At 46.6% G+C, this 18,285-nt stretch overlaps 1 protein-coding gene across 3 annotated transcripts in view; it reads right to left on the bottom strand.

The window, feature by feature from the left end:
• Nucleotides 1-10,976: 10,976 nt before the first annotated feature.
• Nucleotides 10,977-18,285, bottom strand: part of ALDH1A2 (aldehyde dehydrogenase 1 family member A2) — a 95,644-nt gene continuing 88,335 nt past the window's right edge. For all 3 annotated transcript variants that reach the window (XM_068552431.1, XM_068552447.1, XM_068552439.1), the window contains one exon: nucleotides 10,977-12,885. In XM_068552431.1, the coding sequence (XP_068408532.1) occupies nucleotides 12,813-12,885 (73 nt within the window). In that variant the 3' untranslated portion in view covers nucleotides 10,977-12,812. The remainder of the gene's footprint in view (nucleotides 12,886-18,285) is intronic.

Raw genomic sequence — 18,285 nt, forward strand, 5'->3', positions numbered from 1 at the left:
AGGCTCTGCCAACACCTCACTGTTCTGCTTATGCACACTTAGAATCTATCCCTGCTTGGTAGACAGATATTTTCCCCTTGAGGTTGATTCCATATACTTTCGGTTTTCTTTTGTGGCTTATATCCGCACTTTTTTTTCCCCTAGAAGTTACTGTCCCAGAGTCAGTATGAGGTTAAGTAAGATTCTGGGCTTTGGATATGCCTCTGAATCTCCTAACTATGTGCCACTGGGCAAGTAAAAAATGCCTGCTATGTAATAGGCTACATGGTAAATCATAATGTTCTCACTCTCTAATCCCTACCCAGTGTTCATCCTTCTAAAATACTTTTGGAAGCAGGGAGGTATTAAAAAAACTCAAATGTCACCTTCTGCATAAAACGTCCCCCCAAACTCACCCTAGCTCCTGCTCAAATCAAAGTTTATCACTTTCTTCCTCTGCCTTCCCATTGCAAATTTTCTTCTTCCTAGTACAGCACTTATGATATTACAGTGATTTATTTCTCTGTCTTGCACATTAGACTGTGAGCTCCAGATGACCAACACTTCTCACTGGCTAGGTATTCCCAGCACCTAGTATACGCCTGAAACCGAGCACAGGGCAATCATCCTGCTGAAAGTATAAATAAATGACAGAAAGAAAGGGGACGTCAAGGGAAGTGGGGATGGGTTCTGGGTGGGTGGCGGCGGGGAGTAAGTGTCAGTGAGCAGAGTGGGAACAATACCAAATGGGTGCGCTGGGGCTGGAGGAGGAGATGAGTGGGGGGATGTGGTGATGGAGATGTGTGGCTGGGCAGAGGCTGGGGGTTAGGGTCCCATCACTTCTGAAACTCCACCCCAAGGCCTGGAACTCTAGTTCATATACTGCGGCTCCTGAGCTCCTCTCAAATCTCACTGCCATCAACGAAATGGGACTCATGTACCTCCCTTTCAGGGCAGTGGTGAGACTGAAGTGGAACAACGCAATGGGAAGAAACTGCGCGGAGGAGAAGCGCCAGCACGTGCAGAGGAGGACGCTGGCTCCAAGGGTGTGGCGTCAGCACACAGCCGGGACCAGAACCCAGGTGCCCGGACTGTTAGTCAGGGGTCCCTCCCACTGCAGAGGGCTGCCCCCACGGGAGCTCTAGAGTGAGGAACGTTGGATTTTAAGTAATGCGAAGGAATTCTTCATATGCTCACACACAAAGCCCATACTCATGGCCAGCTCCAAGGCGAGCCAGTTGGATGCTGAGAAACAGGAAACAACCAAGCTATGAAGTAAACTGATTCAAGTGTTGAAAAGATAATATGTCCAAAAACAGACCCCTGGTGAAGCTTCACTGTGTTATTTATTAGCTAAGGGCAGGAGTATGTGGAAATGGAGGGTTGCTGGGACCACTGCTAGAAGAACCTTAAGGCCATTACTAACTCAAATATCAGGAACGAAGGCTCTTTACTCTCCAGGATTTCCACCTCCTTTTCTGGGAAGATTTTTCAGATATGAAACCAGTCAACTTTGGGAAAAAATTCCTGCATTCAAGTTTTTGATGCCACCAAAGACAGAGAGAGGAGGGAAGGAGGCAGTGCCCATGGTGGAGCTCTTATCTTCCCAAGGGCCTGGGGAGATGCATTTTTTTCACCTTGCCAGGCTTCCTTCTGAGGCAGCACCTGGGGGTCCCAATCATTCATCCAGCAATTCGGAAGCCCAGCCAGGTGTCTAGCTCTGAGCGCAGGAGACCCTTCCTGGCAAGGGTCCATGCTAGGGGCACAAGTCAGCTCTCCCGGCTTCAGGAGAGGAGAGAGAATCTGGGGCTGGACACACCATAGCCCTTCAGTCCCATACAGCAGTGGCCTTCAGCAAGGCAATGACAACAGCAAGCATAGGCCTTAAGACATGCCAAGCACAGATTCAAGGGCACCGTACATCAGTGCTGCTGTCAGTTCCCAAACACTCCATGAGGAGTGATGTTTTAATGTCTGTGAGCTTTAGTTCCCCCATCTGCAGTAGGGAAGCTCTAGAGGAGACACCCCAAATGCCTATCTTCAAGCCAGCTGTACCACAATCACTTGAGCTACATGTTAAAAGCACTGATGACATCTTTGGAAAGATACCAAGAAACTGATATCAGGTCTACTTCTGGAAAGAGGGATGGGCGATGAGGGCAGGGCACTGGAAGGAAGCTTTCCAGTATACAAATACTTTTTTTTTTTTTTTTTTTGTCTTTTGAGTTTTGAACGTACCTCATGTAATTATTCAAAAATAATTAAAATAACTCACATTTAAAATAAGATGAACCACAAATATAGATTTCCAGGTCCTACCTGAGTCCAGAGGAAATGGGGCAGTGTTTTTAACCAATTCTCCAAAATGACTCTGATGCCAGATTCAAGGGCTCCTATCCTCGAGGATGACACTTCCCTCCTGACGAAGGACCCTGTTTTACAGATAAAACTGAGTTCTGAGAAGGGTAAGGATGGGGCCAAGTCACACTGTTGCTTAGAAACAGAACAGTGAGTAAAATCTAGGTTTCCAGTACCCAGATCTTCAAACATTGTATCCCTTACCCTCAATCCCATGGGGGCCCCCAGCATCTTCTCCTCTCAATTCTACTTCTCTACACAAGAAAGACTTTTCTTGTCTCAGATCCCTTGCCCTTCAAACCCTTCCTTCAAGCTAATCTGGTAAACTGAGTGATGATGTGTTTAGTGGGTAATAATGGGCAAATGCGCTCTATTAAAAAACACTCATGAACCCTTCTGGAAACATTTGCAATCAATGACTGCATTTCACTTCTGTAAAGTAATATGGGGGATTCAGTATAAAAATTTTTCTAAAATTCTATCCCAGGAGGCAGGGGAGAAAAAGCAACAGACTTAAGTTCCAAGACCTGGGTTGAAAGGTTTACCGTGTGGAAGTCATCTCTCTTTTTTCCTCATTTTCTACATCTGTAAAATGAGGGCATTAGACTGAATAATTCAAAGGTCCCCTTTAATGCTTAAAATTCTATTATATAATCCCTGACTAAATCTGTCTTTTCTGTTTAAATCTATATTTTCAACCATAGGCACTAGAAGATATAATTGTCCTTTTGGAAAAGAGTTCTCAGTAACTAAATACTGTGTAGCTCTGAGCACGAGTAGCATGGGTTTAGCCATTTCAGGATTAGGTGGGTGGCAAAGGGGACCATTCAGTGCAAATTCAATCTTGATCACGAGAAAGAGGAATAGCTTGGGATTCGCTAAAAGAAACTGAAACCAAACAAAAGTTAAAGATGGAAAATAGCCTATTAGAATAGGAGAAGACCCAGCACGGGAAGCTGCAGGTCAGCATGGACACGCCTGATCTCTAGTGATTTCTGCTCCTGCTGAGGGAGGAAAGCCAGGTATACGTCTGAGAAAGAATGCTCAAGAAGAGATGCTCTATTTTTCATTCCCTTAGGTCCCCCTGTACCAGCTGGGATAAGGAGCCTTGATCTAAGGCTTCTCTCCTGCTAAAATGCAAGTGTCCTGAGAGCCAATACTCTAAGTCTTATCAGCCATATACTCACCCCAAGTGCATATGAATTTATCAAATCGTTTTATGAGTAGGGCTTTTTAAATTGTGGTAAAATATACATAACATAAAATGTACCATTTTAACCATTTTAAAGTGTATAGTTTAGTGCCAATAAATACATTCATAATTGTGCAATCAATACCACCATCCATCTCCAGAAATTTTTCATCCTTTCCAGCTGAAACTCTGAACCCATTAAATAATAACTCCACATTTCCTCCTCCCCCACTGCCAGTAACTGCTATTCTACTTTCCATCTCTATGGATTTGACTATTCTGGTACCTCGTATAAGTGGAATCACGCAATCTTTGTCCTTTTGTGACTGGCTGATTTCACTTAGTACAATGTCTTTAAGGTTCATCCATATTGTAACGTGTCAGAATGTCCTTCCTTTTTAAGGCTGAATAATATTCCATTGTATGTATGTAGCACGTTTTGTTTACCCATTCAAGGACACTTGGATTGCTTCTGTCTTTTCTGTAAATAACACTACTGTGAACGTGGGTATCCAAATATCTGTTTGAGTCCCTGTTACGACCAGGTTTTGGCGGAGTGGGAGAACCAACTCCCTACTTCAGGGTTTCTCATAGCCTTCCCATGGCACAGGTCCCCCACCCTCATTGCTTTAGGTCTGTTCGCACGCCGGCATCTATCACAGCAGATGGAGCTCCACACACCAGTGAGCCCTCGCTAGTTGGCAGCTGTGTCCAACACCCCCCGGCTCTCCTTCCCAACCAGGAAGGGCCTGGAACAGCACAACTTGGTGGTTCTGTGGAACGTTTTCCTCACAAGCGTGGACCTTCCTGCCTCTTCAGCTGAGGACACGGATTCGTGACTCAAACTCACGTATAAGAATATCTTCCAAAGTCTTAATGACCTTCAAAATAGGAAACAATTTAATTGAAGGGTATGGGAACCTCTCTCCTAGAGTAGGACTTTAAAGGTTACCAAAACATTTCTGAACAATGTGTTGAATAGACAAGACTAACATTGTGGTTGAGTTTCCTGAAAAGAATTCCTGACAAGCTTATTTATTACAAAGCCCTTGATGTCGCTGAGCGTAAGTGGAAAAAAAAAAAAAAAAAAAAAAGACAAGTGTTTCCAATATGGATGTGGCTTTGTGCATTAATTTATTTGTTATCTTTGAGAAGGAAAAGAAAAAAAAAGCCAAATCAGAATCCTGGGTCATCATGCCCCAAGCCGAGCCCTCGGGATTGAGTTTCCAGGGTGGTTTTATTTTCCCTAGGTTCTTCAAGGTTATCGATTCTTCTTGTGGGTAAGCCTTGTAACCGGTTTGTAAGAATAACAGTTTCTTGTGGGAATGAAACAGCCAAACAGGGAGCAGAAGAATGTGTTCTGGGCATTTTTCAGGTTTGCTCTCTGTGGCCCTTTAGGCTTAGCTGATTTGATGTAGGTCCCTGCTTGGGACAGGGCTCCTGTTTCCAACATCTGGGCCTGAGCTCCTCTGAAAGGGCCAAGAACTTGCAGAGAGTCATACTTTGTAGCTTCAGGGGAGAGGAGATCTTTCAGATTGTCACTCTCCCATAGGTGTTACCATCCCCTTCCTGAGAATCACTGCTGGGCTTCAATTTAAATATTCAAACCAGACAAGTGATTCCCCTCCCAGGCAAAAAAGCCACCACGTTCCTTGAATTAGAGAACGATGACAACAATAATCATTTAATAATATTCTATTATTTTCTGTTACTATATATAATAAAATAATAACGTCAATACAGCTGACATTTATTCAGCACAAGGTGGTAAAACCCTCTTCTGGGTTAACAATGGCCTGTCTCACCCCTGTGCCTCTTCTTGCTACCTGTGCTTTTAAACAAATGGGAGCCATGATATCCTCTGTGTTAAGAAATCCTTAGATCTCGGTGACTCAGCAAAACTGACTGGGCACCAATGTCATTTTAAATGGTGATTATCCTTCCAGCCTCCCAGCATTCACCAAGATTCCTAGTTCCAATCCCACCATCTAACACAGGTGTCCTCCTGCCTGGCTTCTGCACAAGAACCCAAAGCCCCAATGTGCTAGACGAAGGCCAAGGGAAAGTGAGATTTACACCTTCTTTGGGACTATAGCGCTAGTGAATACTTACATATTTATTCATTTTTAATAGTTGCTAATTTTTTTTTTTTTTTTTGCGCTCTTAAAATGGGAACTATTCAGCACATTACATGTACTTTCTTGTTCCACTCTTAAGACAACTGTGTGAGGGAGATAATTTTATCACCCCATTTTCCATGTCAGGAAACTGAGGGCTGGGATGGCTAACTGATTTTCCAAGGGCACACAGCTGCTGAGCCGTGGAACACTCTAGGATTCTGCTCCTTTGGCCACTGGAGAAACTCTTTATGTTACTAACAGGCTTCCCCTTCCGGAATTAGTTTGTCAGATCTGAATTTAAAAGACTAGACATATGATGGATGGACAACTTTACACACACACACACACACACACACACACACATGTGCATGCCCCTGGTCCCCAGCCTTTGCCTGACGAGCTCCTGTCCCCACCTGCCGCTGGCATTTCTTTTAGCACACACAATTAGGGGCTGGGAGCGGACACGGCTCCAGGCTCTGAGAGTGTTTGGGGGCATTACACCTCCCTCAGGGCCGCTAGAGAGCATGAGCTAATTGTATTAACAAGTGGCATCTGAAATTTATTCAATTTTACACGAACGCTGCATTGTTTATGAATGAACCTAACTTGGGAAATGGAGACTAGGATCCCGGCTGTTTAACAAACAGACCCTTCCCTTGGGTTTGCCAAGCTCTGGCAAACTAACAAAGCACTTGGGTTCATGTTCACTGCTATCCATTGGCTACCCCATGGGAGTCTTGAGAATTCTTATTCTAGGTTATCATCCAAGAGGACTTGGGCAGAGGTCCTACATTATCCTTCCATTAAACTGGATGCACCTGCCTGGAGTCGGAAAGAGAGAGGTCTTCCCAGGGTCCTGGAATCCCCGTGTTTGGCTCCAGAAGGGGTAGGGATTGGAGGGGTGTCTATTCTTTGCAGCTGAGGGGTGCCTGGGTTGGTGTACTTTTTAACCTGCTCAGAATATAAACTATGAAATCAGCTGCACATTTCTGCAAAACAGGCTGGGGAAACGGTCACCGGCAAAGCCCACTGGGGTCCTCGGGATAAATAAGATGGAATCTAGGGTGGTAAGATAAAGTCTACCATTAGTCTCTTGCTATCTGAAACTGTCTGGTGTGCTCTGTTTCCAAGAGGTTGTTAGACCGTTCACTCAGGGATGCGAAAAGTCAGGGTGGAGGCCTGGGACAATCAAGCACGTCTAAAAGCAGCTGGGGAGAAGTCCTGCTCCTCCGCCCGGGGTCAGAACGCCGCCCCAAATCAGCAGAAAGCAGTTACAGACAATGGACCTGTGCCCTCAAAAATGAGGAGCAGGGCAAAAGACACAGGAGGGACTTGTCACCGGCAAAGCCCATTAACCATTCCCAGGCAATAAAAATAGAGTTTGGATAATAAAATAAAGCCTAACCTTTTTTCTTTTTCTTGGTGCTTACTTAGTCTGGTTGCCCTTGCTCAGAGGGGGCCGCGTGCAGAGGCCTCTCAACCGGCCCTTCACACCAGAGCTCCTGGTGCAAAACAGCAGCGCCCAGCACCTCAGCTCCGGGCCGTGAGCAGACGCGCCACCCGCAACACTGCAATTCAAGATGGCGGCGGCGGCGGCAGCGGCGGGCTGTGCGCAAAGACGCTGCCCCCGGCGCTGAGATCTGGAGCCTGGAACTGCGCCTGCGCCCCACCCCACCCTAGAACCCCACCCCCTCCCAGCTGAAGGATCCCTATAAAGCAGCCACGCCCGCCCACAGCCTGTTGAGGGAGCGTTTGGACTCCAGAGCTGGAGTGCGCACCTTTCCCTTCTCTGATCAAAAAACAGAGTTTCCCTTTGCTTCTAAACCGAACTCAGTCTCATTCTGTTGGTTCAGACGACACGGGGCAGGAAGATCCTTGTTGGGGACTGACTTGGAAGGGTCGGTAACAAAACCATGTAGTAAACCAAATTAGTCAACTCGAGCCGACTTGGTAAATAACATATATTTCATTTCCCGAGAAGGAAGACAGGGACCTGCTCTTGAGAAACAAACCAAAAAAGCAGGGTTAAAAGACCTTGAAACCATTCAGAGGCGTTCCTGCTAAAGCAGTAATGGCGCCTGCGCCATGCTGGCTTCAAGTTCCTCCTTGCTACGTAAATGGCCAAAGGAAACATTATCCAGGAGTTCCACATCAAAGGCTAAATGGCAGGCTGATTTTCCCTTTAATCTGTCCAATAAGCAAATGAGGATTAGACAATGTACATGTTTAGGAAGAGGGCTTCATGCCTTTCCAGAGTGGACTTCCCTGCATTCTCATTCCCAGCTGGTCCCCACTGAGGAGCAGCTGTTGTGTAAAACATTCAGGGTGGCACAGACAGTCCGGCCAGAGCTTGGAGGTCTTGTAATCACCCTATAGAACGTCGGAACAATGTACTGAATATACACAACCAAAACCTGGGGAACAGTTGGAGCTGCATTCACCGCCTTACTCCCAAGCTGGCTTGAGGAGTTCAGATGAGGTCCACCTTTGGGAAAGGAGGCCTCCTGGAAACCACAGGAAACCCGTCCTAAAGAGTCAGGTTCTACATGATGGCCTCAACACTGGATGAGAAATGATGGATTCTGATGTCCTATGGACCGAGCAGCAAAGCAACAGAGTCATCTTGTTCGTACTCTTTGTGGTTGTTTAGAGTTGTATGTGTGCAGCATGACATCTCAGACCAATAGAAGAGATACATCATCCATGATGTTGTTTAATGCTCACACAACGTTGTGAGGTAGGCAGGGCAGGAATGATCATCTGGATCCTACAGAGGAGGAAGTGGAGGCCCATGGAAGTTAAGTGACCTACGCAAAGACACACAACTTGCAAATGGCCAGTTAGGGACTTCAGGTGAGGACTTCTGATCACTTCTCTGACCCTCTATGCTTTTCACTCTGCGATGTTGCTAATCGGCTATTTCTGTGTGCAAAGTTGTCACTCTGGATTACCAAGAGGACCTGGAAAAGGTTCTACATTATCCTTCCATAAATTGAATGTATGTGCCTGGCAAGGAGTTACAGCGAGGTAGCAAAGAAAACTACCAACTCTTGGCTCGGAGTTGCCATATGAGACCATGAGATTCACGAAGGCAGTAGCCATGCCTGGCCCGCTCTGTATCCCAGCGCCTGTGCTGGCATCTGGCATAGTGAACATTTGTGGAGGTAGGGAAGAGGAGAGGACGGGAGGGAGGAAGGGAGGTTAATTTCTTAGGATCACTGGCCTGCGGTGTTGGCTCTTCTCTCACTAGATTTTCAGATTCCCCTAAGACGAGTGATGATAGGACTTTGTAGAATGTGTATTTTCTGGTCTCATTTTGGCTGCATTAGTTTCTCACCTTTGTTTTGTTTTTTCCTTTACTCTTGCTTTTAATTCATGTGATTTTGTTGTTTTCATTTTTTCTGTTATACTTTAAGCATTGCTGTTGCTGACTAAATATTTCTGGGACATTAGTCAACCAAAAAAAAAAAAAAAAACCTAGAAAAGTGAATAAATAGCTATATAAACACATGTAAGTAACAATGGGCATTTCTGTTCTATTTGTGCCCCTCCCCCTGCCAAGAATGCAGCCCATGTGACATTAACAAATTCTGTGGGGAGATTTTTTTTTTTTTCCCAGCAGTCTTGCTATCCCTCCTCTTCACACCTTTCCAAATTCTACTCACTCTTTTAACACCTATTACACGGACAGTTTCCTCCTCCCTGACCTCAGCTAGCTAAATAGAGCTCTAGTTTCTTCTAACTGAATGTAGCACGTGCCACTTGTGAGCTCTGAGGAGCTCTGAGGCTGGCAGGAGCATGGAGCAGGGCAGTGCCATGGAACTCTCCGGCCGACCCCCATCTGACCAAGTTACGGCATGTGGTACCTGCTCTTGCTGGTCCATCCCCTATCACAAAAGCATGCTTTGGCCTCCCTCACCTCTGTGCCTCTGCAGGTTACTCCTTGGAGCAGGAATGCCTTCTTCTTGCTCCCTTGCCTATTGAAATTACATTCCTTCCTCAAGCCTTGTTCAAAACCCACCTCTTCCATTAACTTGTCTCTGACTGTCCTCTTTTCTTGGGTGCCTTCCTGTTTTAATGACACACTCCAGTAGAGTCACTGTTCCTTTCTGCTCTTTACTCCCTACATTGCAATATTTTTGTCTTTTATTATCTAAAATGTCATTAAAAAGAAAGACACTGTCAATATGAATGCACTGAGGGTGTTTCGGAGGAAAAGGTACAATGAAAATCTCAGGGGTTAACAAAAAGACTGTAATTATGTAGTGCCGATGACAAATCACCAATTGGTGTCTCTGTGTTGGTTTCGTTAATGACACCTAAAATGCCATCTCTCTTCATTTTCCTTTATGTCAGCATCATAAATGGATGAAGTTTGAGGGACTTTAGGCTTTGAAGAACTGTCAAATTATGCCTTACTTTATTCCAGATTCCTGCTATCTAGAACGTCTACTTGGCACCTAACAAAGGACTTTTACATGATTACTCTGTGTCCATCTTGTGCTCATTTTCTCTCCGATGCCCGGAGTATTGAACACGAGGTAAATTCGCAGAAAGCCCACAGCCTACGTTTCAGAGTTCACCCCATGCCCCAGGGACGGCATTCTCCGACGCCCAGTTTGTTCCTCTGAGGAACAAGATACCAGCAGTCAGAGCAAGGAATCCCAGTCCAGAGCAACGTGTCTCTCCCCGGGTCTCACTTCCTCTGTGTCTAAGTCATCAGTTTTTGTTTTTGCTTCACTTGACCAGGACTTGGGTGGGGAAGCACGGTTGGAAGGAGGGGATGTGCAGGTCTAAAGGGTGGAAACCGCTCTCCAAAAGCACAACCCTGACAACACAGAGAAAGCAAACAAGCTCTGGCTGGTCCTACCGTCACCATTTACAGCTTCCTTTCTACAGCTGCAAAAATATTACATCAGGTTGTCAGTTTTTGACTTTGTTCCACTTCGGTAAATAAAAATAAAGCTACTGATAAATGCCATTAGCAAATGTGAGCTCTCATCACGTGGTCCATGTTTGTGAGAACAGGCCTGAAGACTCCTCTACATGTTAGCTTTCACAGAGGCTCCTTTGGATGAAAATTGTCATTTCATATGTTTCATACATGGTTATACTTGTTTGCCACACAGAACTGTATGTATACCTGGATTTTAAACAGTGTCAGAAATAAGGGTCTTGTTTACCTTATGGCAAGAATACCCTCCAAATTCTGCTCAGTAGCCAGAGGCAGCAACATACCTGAAAAGCCCAGCAGCTGAGAGAAGGACCTAGATGGACTCAGTATGACACAGAGACACTGATAAACACAGCCAAATGATCCCGAGGAGTACACAATATAAATGCTTTATTGCTAGCACAGAGGTTTCTTTTTAAGTAAATTAAAAGAAATAAATCTTCATTTTCACATTCTATGTTGCAGTTCAAAGGTAACTAGCTGGTTAATGGATATGTTCACTGGGACACAGGCTATAGGAGGAGAGCATGACATTCACACAAAAGAACTCAGAAATGTGGCATCTCTCAAGGCATCTGGCCACTGTCCTTTGTCAGTAACAGCAAGGAGAGGTTTCTTTAAAACATCATGAATAGTCAAGGGTTATAAGTAGAAAACCGGTATGGTTAGAAAGCAGAAAACCATTAAATACAGAAGGCTATATATGTGTTGCCCATATTTCATATATTCTAGGTTATGTTTGGTACTTTTAAATAAATGATCTTCATCTAGGTTAGAGAATGAATTGGACTTGGCAGCTGGAAAGAGGGAAAAAGGAAAGGAAGCTGACACTGCCCATGTCAGAGATGGAGCCTTCAGTGGAAAGCAGAAGAGGAGCGCGTGGCTGGAGGAAAGGGAGCCAGCCTGCTTCATGCTTCCCCCTTGGGAGGCCAAGAGCAAGAGTGGTGTGTGGACGAGCCACGGGCGTGACAGGTGCAGATCTGGTGCAGCGTGGCAATCGTGGCACACTGGAACTCTACAAATGGAGAAGGAAACCTCCGAGCCTGGCCAGATTTTCCAAGGTTACTGCCAGTGGATCTAGGGCATGGGAGGCTGAAGTGACACCCACAGCACTGGGACTGGGAGGTGGCGTGCACCAGGGACAGGGACAGGGACTGGGGTGGAGGGACCGGTGCGGAAGAAGCTACAGAGTCCAACTGCAGAGATAATTCATTTAGTATGAATTTGCAGCAGTATTGGAAATGGAATTATTTCTACAAGGCACCCAGCATTACCTTTTTCCAAATTCTCAAGCCCGCTCAGATCAGTTTTTGGTTGATTTTAAAGACAAGCTTTGGAAAAGATCAATCCATGAAAAACAACCCACCCCCTGACTTATTCCAGAATGCTCAAGAAGGAATTAAATGCACAGATGCGCGCGCGCACGCGCACGTGCACACACACACACGTCCCTCTCTCTTACCCCCTCAAACCATGCAGTGATGAGCTCCGAGGCTGTGAACTACGCATGATGATCTCTGGAGCTCCATCTCCTGATCTTTCACTCATGTTATATATGGATGTAAGAAAGCCAGACTGGGTCAGGAATATCCCAAGTTCTTTCTCCTTAGTACATCTGCAGTGTACCAGCTCCTGGCATTTTCAGTCTGGTCTGGCTCTAACTAAAACCATTTCATGTTTTGCTTTGAAGAAATGGATGACATGAAACGGTAATTTGGCTGCAAAACCTTGGAAAATTGTTCCCGGCCCAAACATCTGCCCCAGATGAGCTCAGCTAAGACCTCCTTGGAGGAGCGAGAGGGGTCCGTGAGCAGGGAGAGCCCGGAAGGGGGAAATGAAGACAATGGAAAGGCTACCTTTGCTCACAAGCAAAGTCCTGTGTGACAGAAGGCATCAAATAATACAGCTCCCTCATTCAGCCCCTCACCCCAGAAAGAAATACTGGGTATGCCCCACAGCTACTCCTCGTGCCTTTATCCCACTTTCCCCAACATTTGGTACTGTTAAGGTGATCCCTCACAGGGTGCCAAGAAACCACGCCCGACTGGTTTGCTTTCATTACGCAGCGAATGGCCTGGCCTACCTGCTGTCATTTAAATCGTTAAGTAAGGACTGAGTATCAAGTTTGGATTCCTGAGAGCTGGGCCCCACAGGGAAAGCAGAGGGGGAGAGTCGTGCAGGCTGGCCTTCACCTTCCTTCTTGGCCATCCTAAGAGTTCTTCTGGGGGATCTTTACTGTCACAGTCTTAACTTCGGAGTACTCTCGCAAACCAAATTCTCCCCTGAAAAACAGAAACGGGCTGTATCAGGTACCAGAGGCCCAGGCAGCCCAACGTGGGCTTTCCTCTTCAAAAACCCTGTTCCAACCACTGGACGCCCAGGATGTGCCTGTGCTCTAATGGCTCTCCTAGAGACCCGGTCCGCTTTACCTGAAAGAAAACCACGAGGGTCCTCTCGGCTTGATGGTCTACATTCCTTCTCACTGGTCCTTCAGTTTAATAAGCGGAAACGATACCCAAAGGCCCACCACAGGAGAGTACAGGTCACACGCAATGCCTTAAAGACAGAACCCTGAACAAATACCGTCTGCGGCCTCCACAGAGTCAGGGGAAAGAGGAAATCAAAACAACGGACGGGATAGGAATTGGGAAGTGTGAGTCAGCTGTCTCCCGAGACTTGCCCTCGGCCACTTCCCCTCCTGGCTCGTGGCACCCTCTGGGGCCTTGATCAGGGACCAAGGATTTCTGTCATCTGGCAAACAAACGTTTGTTGCACTGTTACTATGGGGCAGCACCGTGCTGGGCCGGGTGCAGGAGAAAGTAGATAATCGGCCCCGGCCTCTGAAGGGCCCGTGGGTGGCCGGGCCTGAGAGGGAGGAGCGGGAGCCAGGTCACCGGCCTAGGTGGCCCCAGGAGAAACAGCGCCTCCGACCACTGCTTGAAGGGCGCTGGCGCGTGGAAAAGCCTCACTGCTACGGTGCTCCTTTTCTTCCCTTCTCTTCTCTAGTTCCTTCTTATTCCTACCTCTCTTTAATTGCCTTTCTTTCTTTTCTCGATTTCATTGTCACATCAAGCATGTTCTCTTAATTTTTTTCTGCAAAATACTTGACATTTTCTTCTTCTTTTCAAAGTCACTCCTCTGTGAAGCTTCTCCTCAAGTTCTCAGCAGAAGGAGCGCCCCTCCTCCTCTGTGTTCAGAGCACCTTGTACCCACCTCTACCACAGCCCTGTCATGCCAGGAGGGAGGGCGGGGGCTGCTCGAGCGTCTCTGTCTCCCCCACCAATCTGCATCTTCCTGCTCTTGCTTTCTGTCCTCCCCCAAACCTAGCGTGCGGCCCACAGCATCAGGCTGAAAGAAGGCACTTGATAACTGTGGGAGGGAGGAAGGGGGGGGCAGGCTTCTTCCTACCCCCTCTTCCCCAGTTCCACCCTGCTGACAGACCATCTCTGCCAGAAGAAAACATAAAAGAACGCTTAGAGATATATTTGAATAAGAAAGGATTAAGAAAGGCCGTTTTTAAAAACAGTCTTATATAAAAGGTACAAAGTTACTGCAACTGGGATTTACAGTGAAGACCCGCTGTAAAGGATACATTCTGCTTCCCTGGCCCGACACAGAGCTGCCCTCGCTGTGCCAGCAGCTCCTCTGAGCGCCAGGGCACCTGAGTGGTCGCGCCCCCCTCCTCCCCCACAGCCCCCAGAACGTCAGCGACTCAGGCGGCATGCTGCTCTCTCGTCTGCACTGGCCATTCTGCGTGCAAGAATGGGAAGAATAAACTTGGGATTGCCCCACTCAGTATGTGGCTCCCTCACCCGCTCTGTCCAGGCTGTCTCTTTATTACCAGCTCAGCGCTGGCTCTCGCTGGACTTTCTCCTGCCCTTGGGCAATTGTGCATGTGTCTCTTCATCACGGACATCATCTGCCTCCTGTCTGAAGTGTGGCTACTCCCTTCTTGTTCCCTCGCTTGTGCACGCACTTGGGGCAGGCCCTGAACCACTTTCCTCCCACTCAGATCTCTAACTAGGTTGTGAGAAATGTAAGAAAGTCTACAGAGCTAGAAACCTTGCTTTCGAGTGTGACTGCCGGATCCCAAATCTCTGAGTGCTCAAAGCAACGGAAAATTCTGCTGGACTGGAGGTGCTCCTCTCTCGGGTCCCAGGCGGCCATCTGCTGCGTGGCCGGCACACAGCCTGCTCCGAGATGGAGGAGTGGACTCACATCTGCCATGAAAGGAAATACTGCCCATGGGCCCAGGCCTCAAGGAAAGCCAATGAGAGGTCTCAGGGCAGCACGTGGAGCAGAACACTGAGGGTGGGGGTCGGCAGACAGGAGTGCCAACTCGGCTCTGCACTAACTGGCTGTATGACTCCAGCTGACTCTCTCCCTCCTCTTGGCACCCGGTCGTCTCTCTGACATCAGTTCCTGAACCTTAATATACACATATCACCCAGGAAGCTTGCTTAAGCTGTAGGTTCCTGACCATCCCCCACCAAAGATTCTGTTCCAGCAGGTCTGGGGAGGAGCCCAAGAGACCATGAGACGGGTGGCTATTGGACCCACTCTTGGAGCAATACTGCTGTAAGGTCTCGGAATCCAGTCCCTGACATTTGGATTCTTCAGCTATTTCGCCATCTCATTCCAGGGTCTTTCTCTCAAATCTACTTAAATTTTTCTCAATCCAGTTAAATTCTGTGGCACATAGTTCCATAGTTAAGGAAGAAGTCCACTACTGCACAAAAGGCAGACGTATTGTTATTGACATGCCCCAATCTCTTTGTATAGTCACCTTTCCAGCTGGGCCATGTGTCAGGGCACAGCACATTTAGAAGCCTGTATTCCTGCTTCTTGGCCAGACTAGGTTATACTCCCAAAGATGAACCAAACTCGGCATACGTAAAGGTAAGGTAAGATGTTAGATTTTGGTGTCTCTCAGCCAGCCATTTTAGGAAGTCACTCAGACTCACGCATAAAACAAATAGGGATTTCTGCTTAGGGTGTATATTTCCCTGCCCTTTTCTTTGACTTACAGCAGCATTTCTCAGAGCAGCGTCCCCAGACCACCTGCACGAGAATCATTCCAGAAGCCTGTTAAAAATGCAGGTCCTGGGCCCAAGCCCAGATCTACTAAATCAGTATCTCTGAGAGTGGGTCGCCAGATAGGCAGGGTTAGAAAGCCCCTCTCCCAGCCTGCAGGTGACTTTCTGTGCATACGCATGCTGTGCACACACACACTGACTCAGAGCGTCCGAACAACACTTCTCATCTTCAAAGCGTGTGTCCTTAGTTTTTAAAATGCTGAGGTTCACAGCTTTCTTTCCATCCCCTAGGTTTGTGATACATATTTTATAGTTTGGGCTCTATGACCCCTTGTCTCAGGAGAGCTTAAATGAGACAGAAAAGGATGGGAAGGCTGAAATAGATGGAATTAGCTGGACAAGCAGAACTGAGAGAAACTCAGCCCAAGTCTCTGACCCTGGGAATTAGAGGCCAGCCCATCGGATAACCTGTAGAGGGCAGCCCTCTCCACAGCTCTCTGTGGGGTAGCACTCAGGGGCTCCGACAGCCTCCTTGGAGCTCGTTTCCAGAAAGTGCTACTTCCCTTCTCTGTTCCTCTTAGAGGTGGGCAAGGAGATGTCAGGGACCAAAGCTGCACGGAGCCTGCAGGCCATGAGATAAACACTTCTGTCCAGGTGGAAGGCTAAGCAGAGTTTCCAGGACTGTATTAAATGAGAAGAAGAGTGGGGAACCAGGACAGGGCAGGTTCTTTTATTTGAAGCATTTCCTACCACTCCAGGTCATTTAAGGAAGAGAAAACATGTTTTGGGGGCAAACAGGAACAAAGACTCATATAATTTAGATAAGATGAAGTGAGTCTCATCAAAGAGCACTGTTTCCTAATTATTTTTTAACTGCACTGGGAAGGCCAAATCACTACTGTGCCCATGAGACGAGTCGAGAAAGGCCACTGTTCTGTGTGGTTCTGACACAGCCAAACTGTCTCTTGGACCTTCTTTCTAGGCGAGGGCGATGTTTCTGACAGGAAGAGACTGCGCCTGAACGATGTCCCAAGCCCGAATCCTGGTAGGAGGCTTGCCTGTGATGAGAGCGCAGGGCTAGCCTGAGATGAGAAACCATCAACCAGCAATTATTTATTTCAAGTGTATTTTATGCCCATGATACACCCTGTTAATGATCTGTAACAGTCAACGTGAGCAGCATTCCCAGAGCCGGCGATGGCCCCAACATTTCAGAGACTGGGAGAGCACAAACACAGGGGCAGGAAATGAAAGAAGTTGAATGCATCTTGAAAAGTGGAAGCAGAAAGTTAAGGCCATGTGCAAGTTAAGAAGAGATACTCAGAGTACATGAAGACTTTATAAAAGCTGAAGGAATACTAATAACTTAGCAAATAGGATCCAGACTGGGTACGGGTTCTGGCTATAAAGCAAGTGGGAGGCACTGAAGGCCACAAGCAAAGGTTCAAGCAAGAGCAGTTTCTCCCTTTCTTAATACATTTATTAAGAAAAAGAAGGACTGCCTACATTAACAGTCATCTACTTGATCAATAATGATGATAGTAGCTCACATTTTCTGAAGGTTTGCCAGATACCTTGATGGATGTTTGGCATACACGATTCTAACATTTAATCCTCACAGCAACTCTGTAGGGTTAAGTACTATCTATAATTATTCCCATTTTATAGATGAGGAAACTGAGGCTCAGTGAGATTAAATAGTTTGTCCAAGGCTGCACAGGTATTAAGCAGTAGAGCCAGGGTACATATCTGTGCAGTGTGATTCTAGAAACTCTGCTCTCAGCCTCAAAGCTGTATCTACTTCATGGTTTCATGGCTCGGGACTAGAAATTACCAGCTACAGTATCTGAAGATGTAAATCCCCTGTGCTAGTCATGGGTTCACTGCACTTCCCCCCAAACACCATACTTATTTCTCCCACAATGCCTTTGCTCACTCTTCCCCCACTGCTATCCTGTTTTGCCCACCAACCATGAAAAACTATTCCTCTCTCCTCATCTACTCAAATGCTCCTCTCCTTTAAAGGCCAATTCAAATCCCTATAAAAGATCACATCTAAAGGTTTCCTGGACTTCTCCAGCTCACAACGATCTCTATCACCCCTGAATTCCTCTACCACTCCACAGGCTTTTCTGGAATTCTTTTGATTCTTTCAATGTTGCATATTTCATTTATCCAACAAAATTTTAAGTAATTTAATGAGCTGCACCTTCCCCTACAGACCAAGCATCATGCTTTGCACAAAGTATGCATGTGCTCAGTACTTTTTAGCAGATTGATTGCGAACTAAGCATTTGGTCAAAAAAGTATGCACTCAGTTAATGCCAGAGGGAACAGGCATGGAAGATGTTTCCTCTTATGAATCACAGGATTTAGAAAACATGGATCTAGTTCCTTTCGAAATGAGGGAAAATGAAAGTTTTTTGGGATGAGGGGAGATGTCAGCTCAGGAAGACCCTAGCTACCATTCATTCTCCGAAAGCAATTCTAAAAATGCATTCATGTATGAAGTTGCAAATGCAGTCCCTCTAGTTTTCCTCTGCGACAGTCCCGTTTTTCAGGTCCTTAGCATCACAAGAGGGCAGCCCAGCTCTGATTCTGACCCGGAAGAGTCCTTATACCTGGTTCCCATGCTTCCTTGGCCAG

Source organism: Eschrichtius robustus, chromosome 1, assembly GCF_028021215.1.
Source record: "Eschrichtius robustus isolate mEscRob2 chromosome 1, mEscRob2.pri, whole genome shotgun sequence".
Classification (NCBI taxonomy): Eukaryota; Metazoa; Chordata; class Mammalia; order Artiodactyla; family Eschrichtiidae; genus Eschrichtius; species Eschrichtius robustus.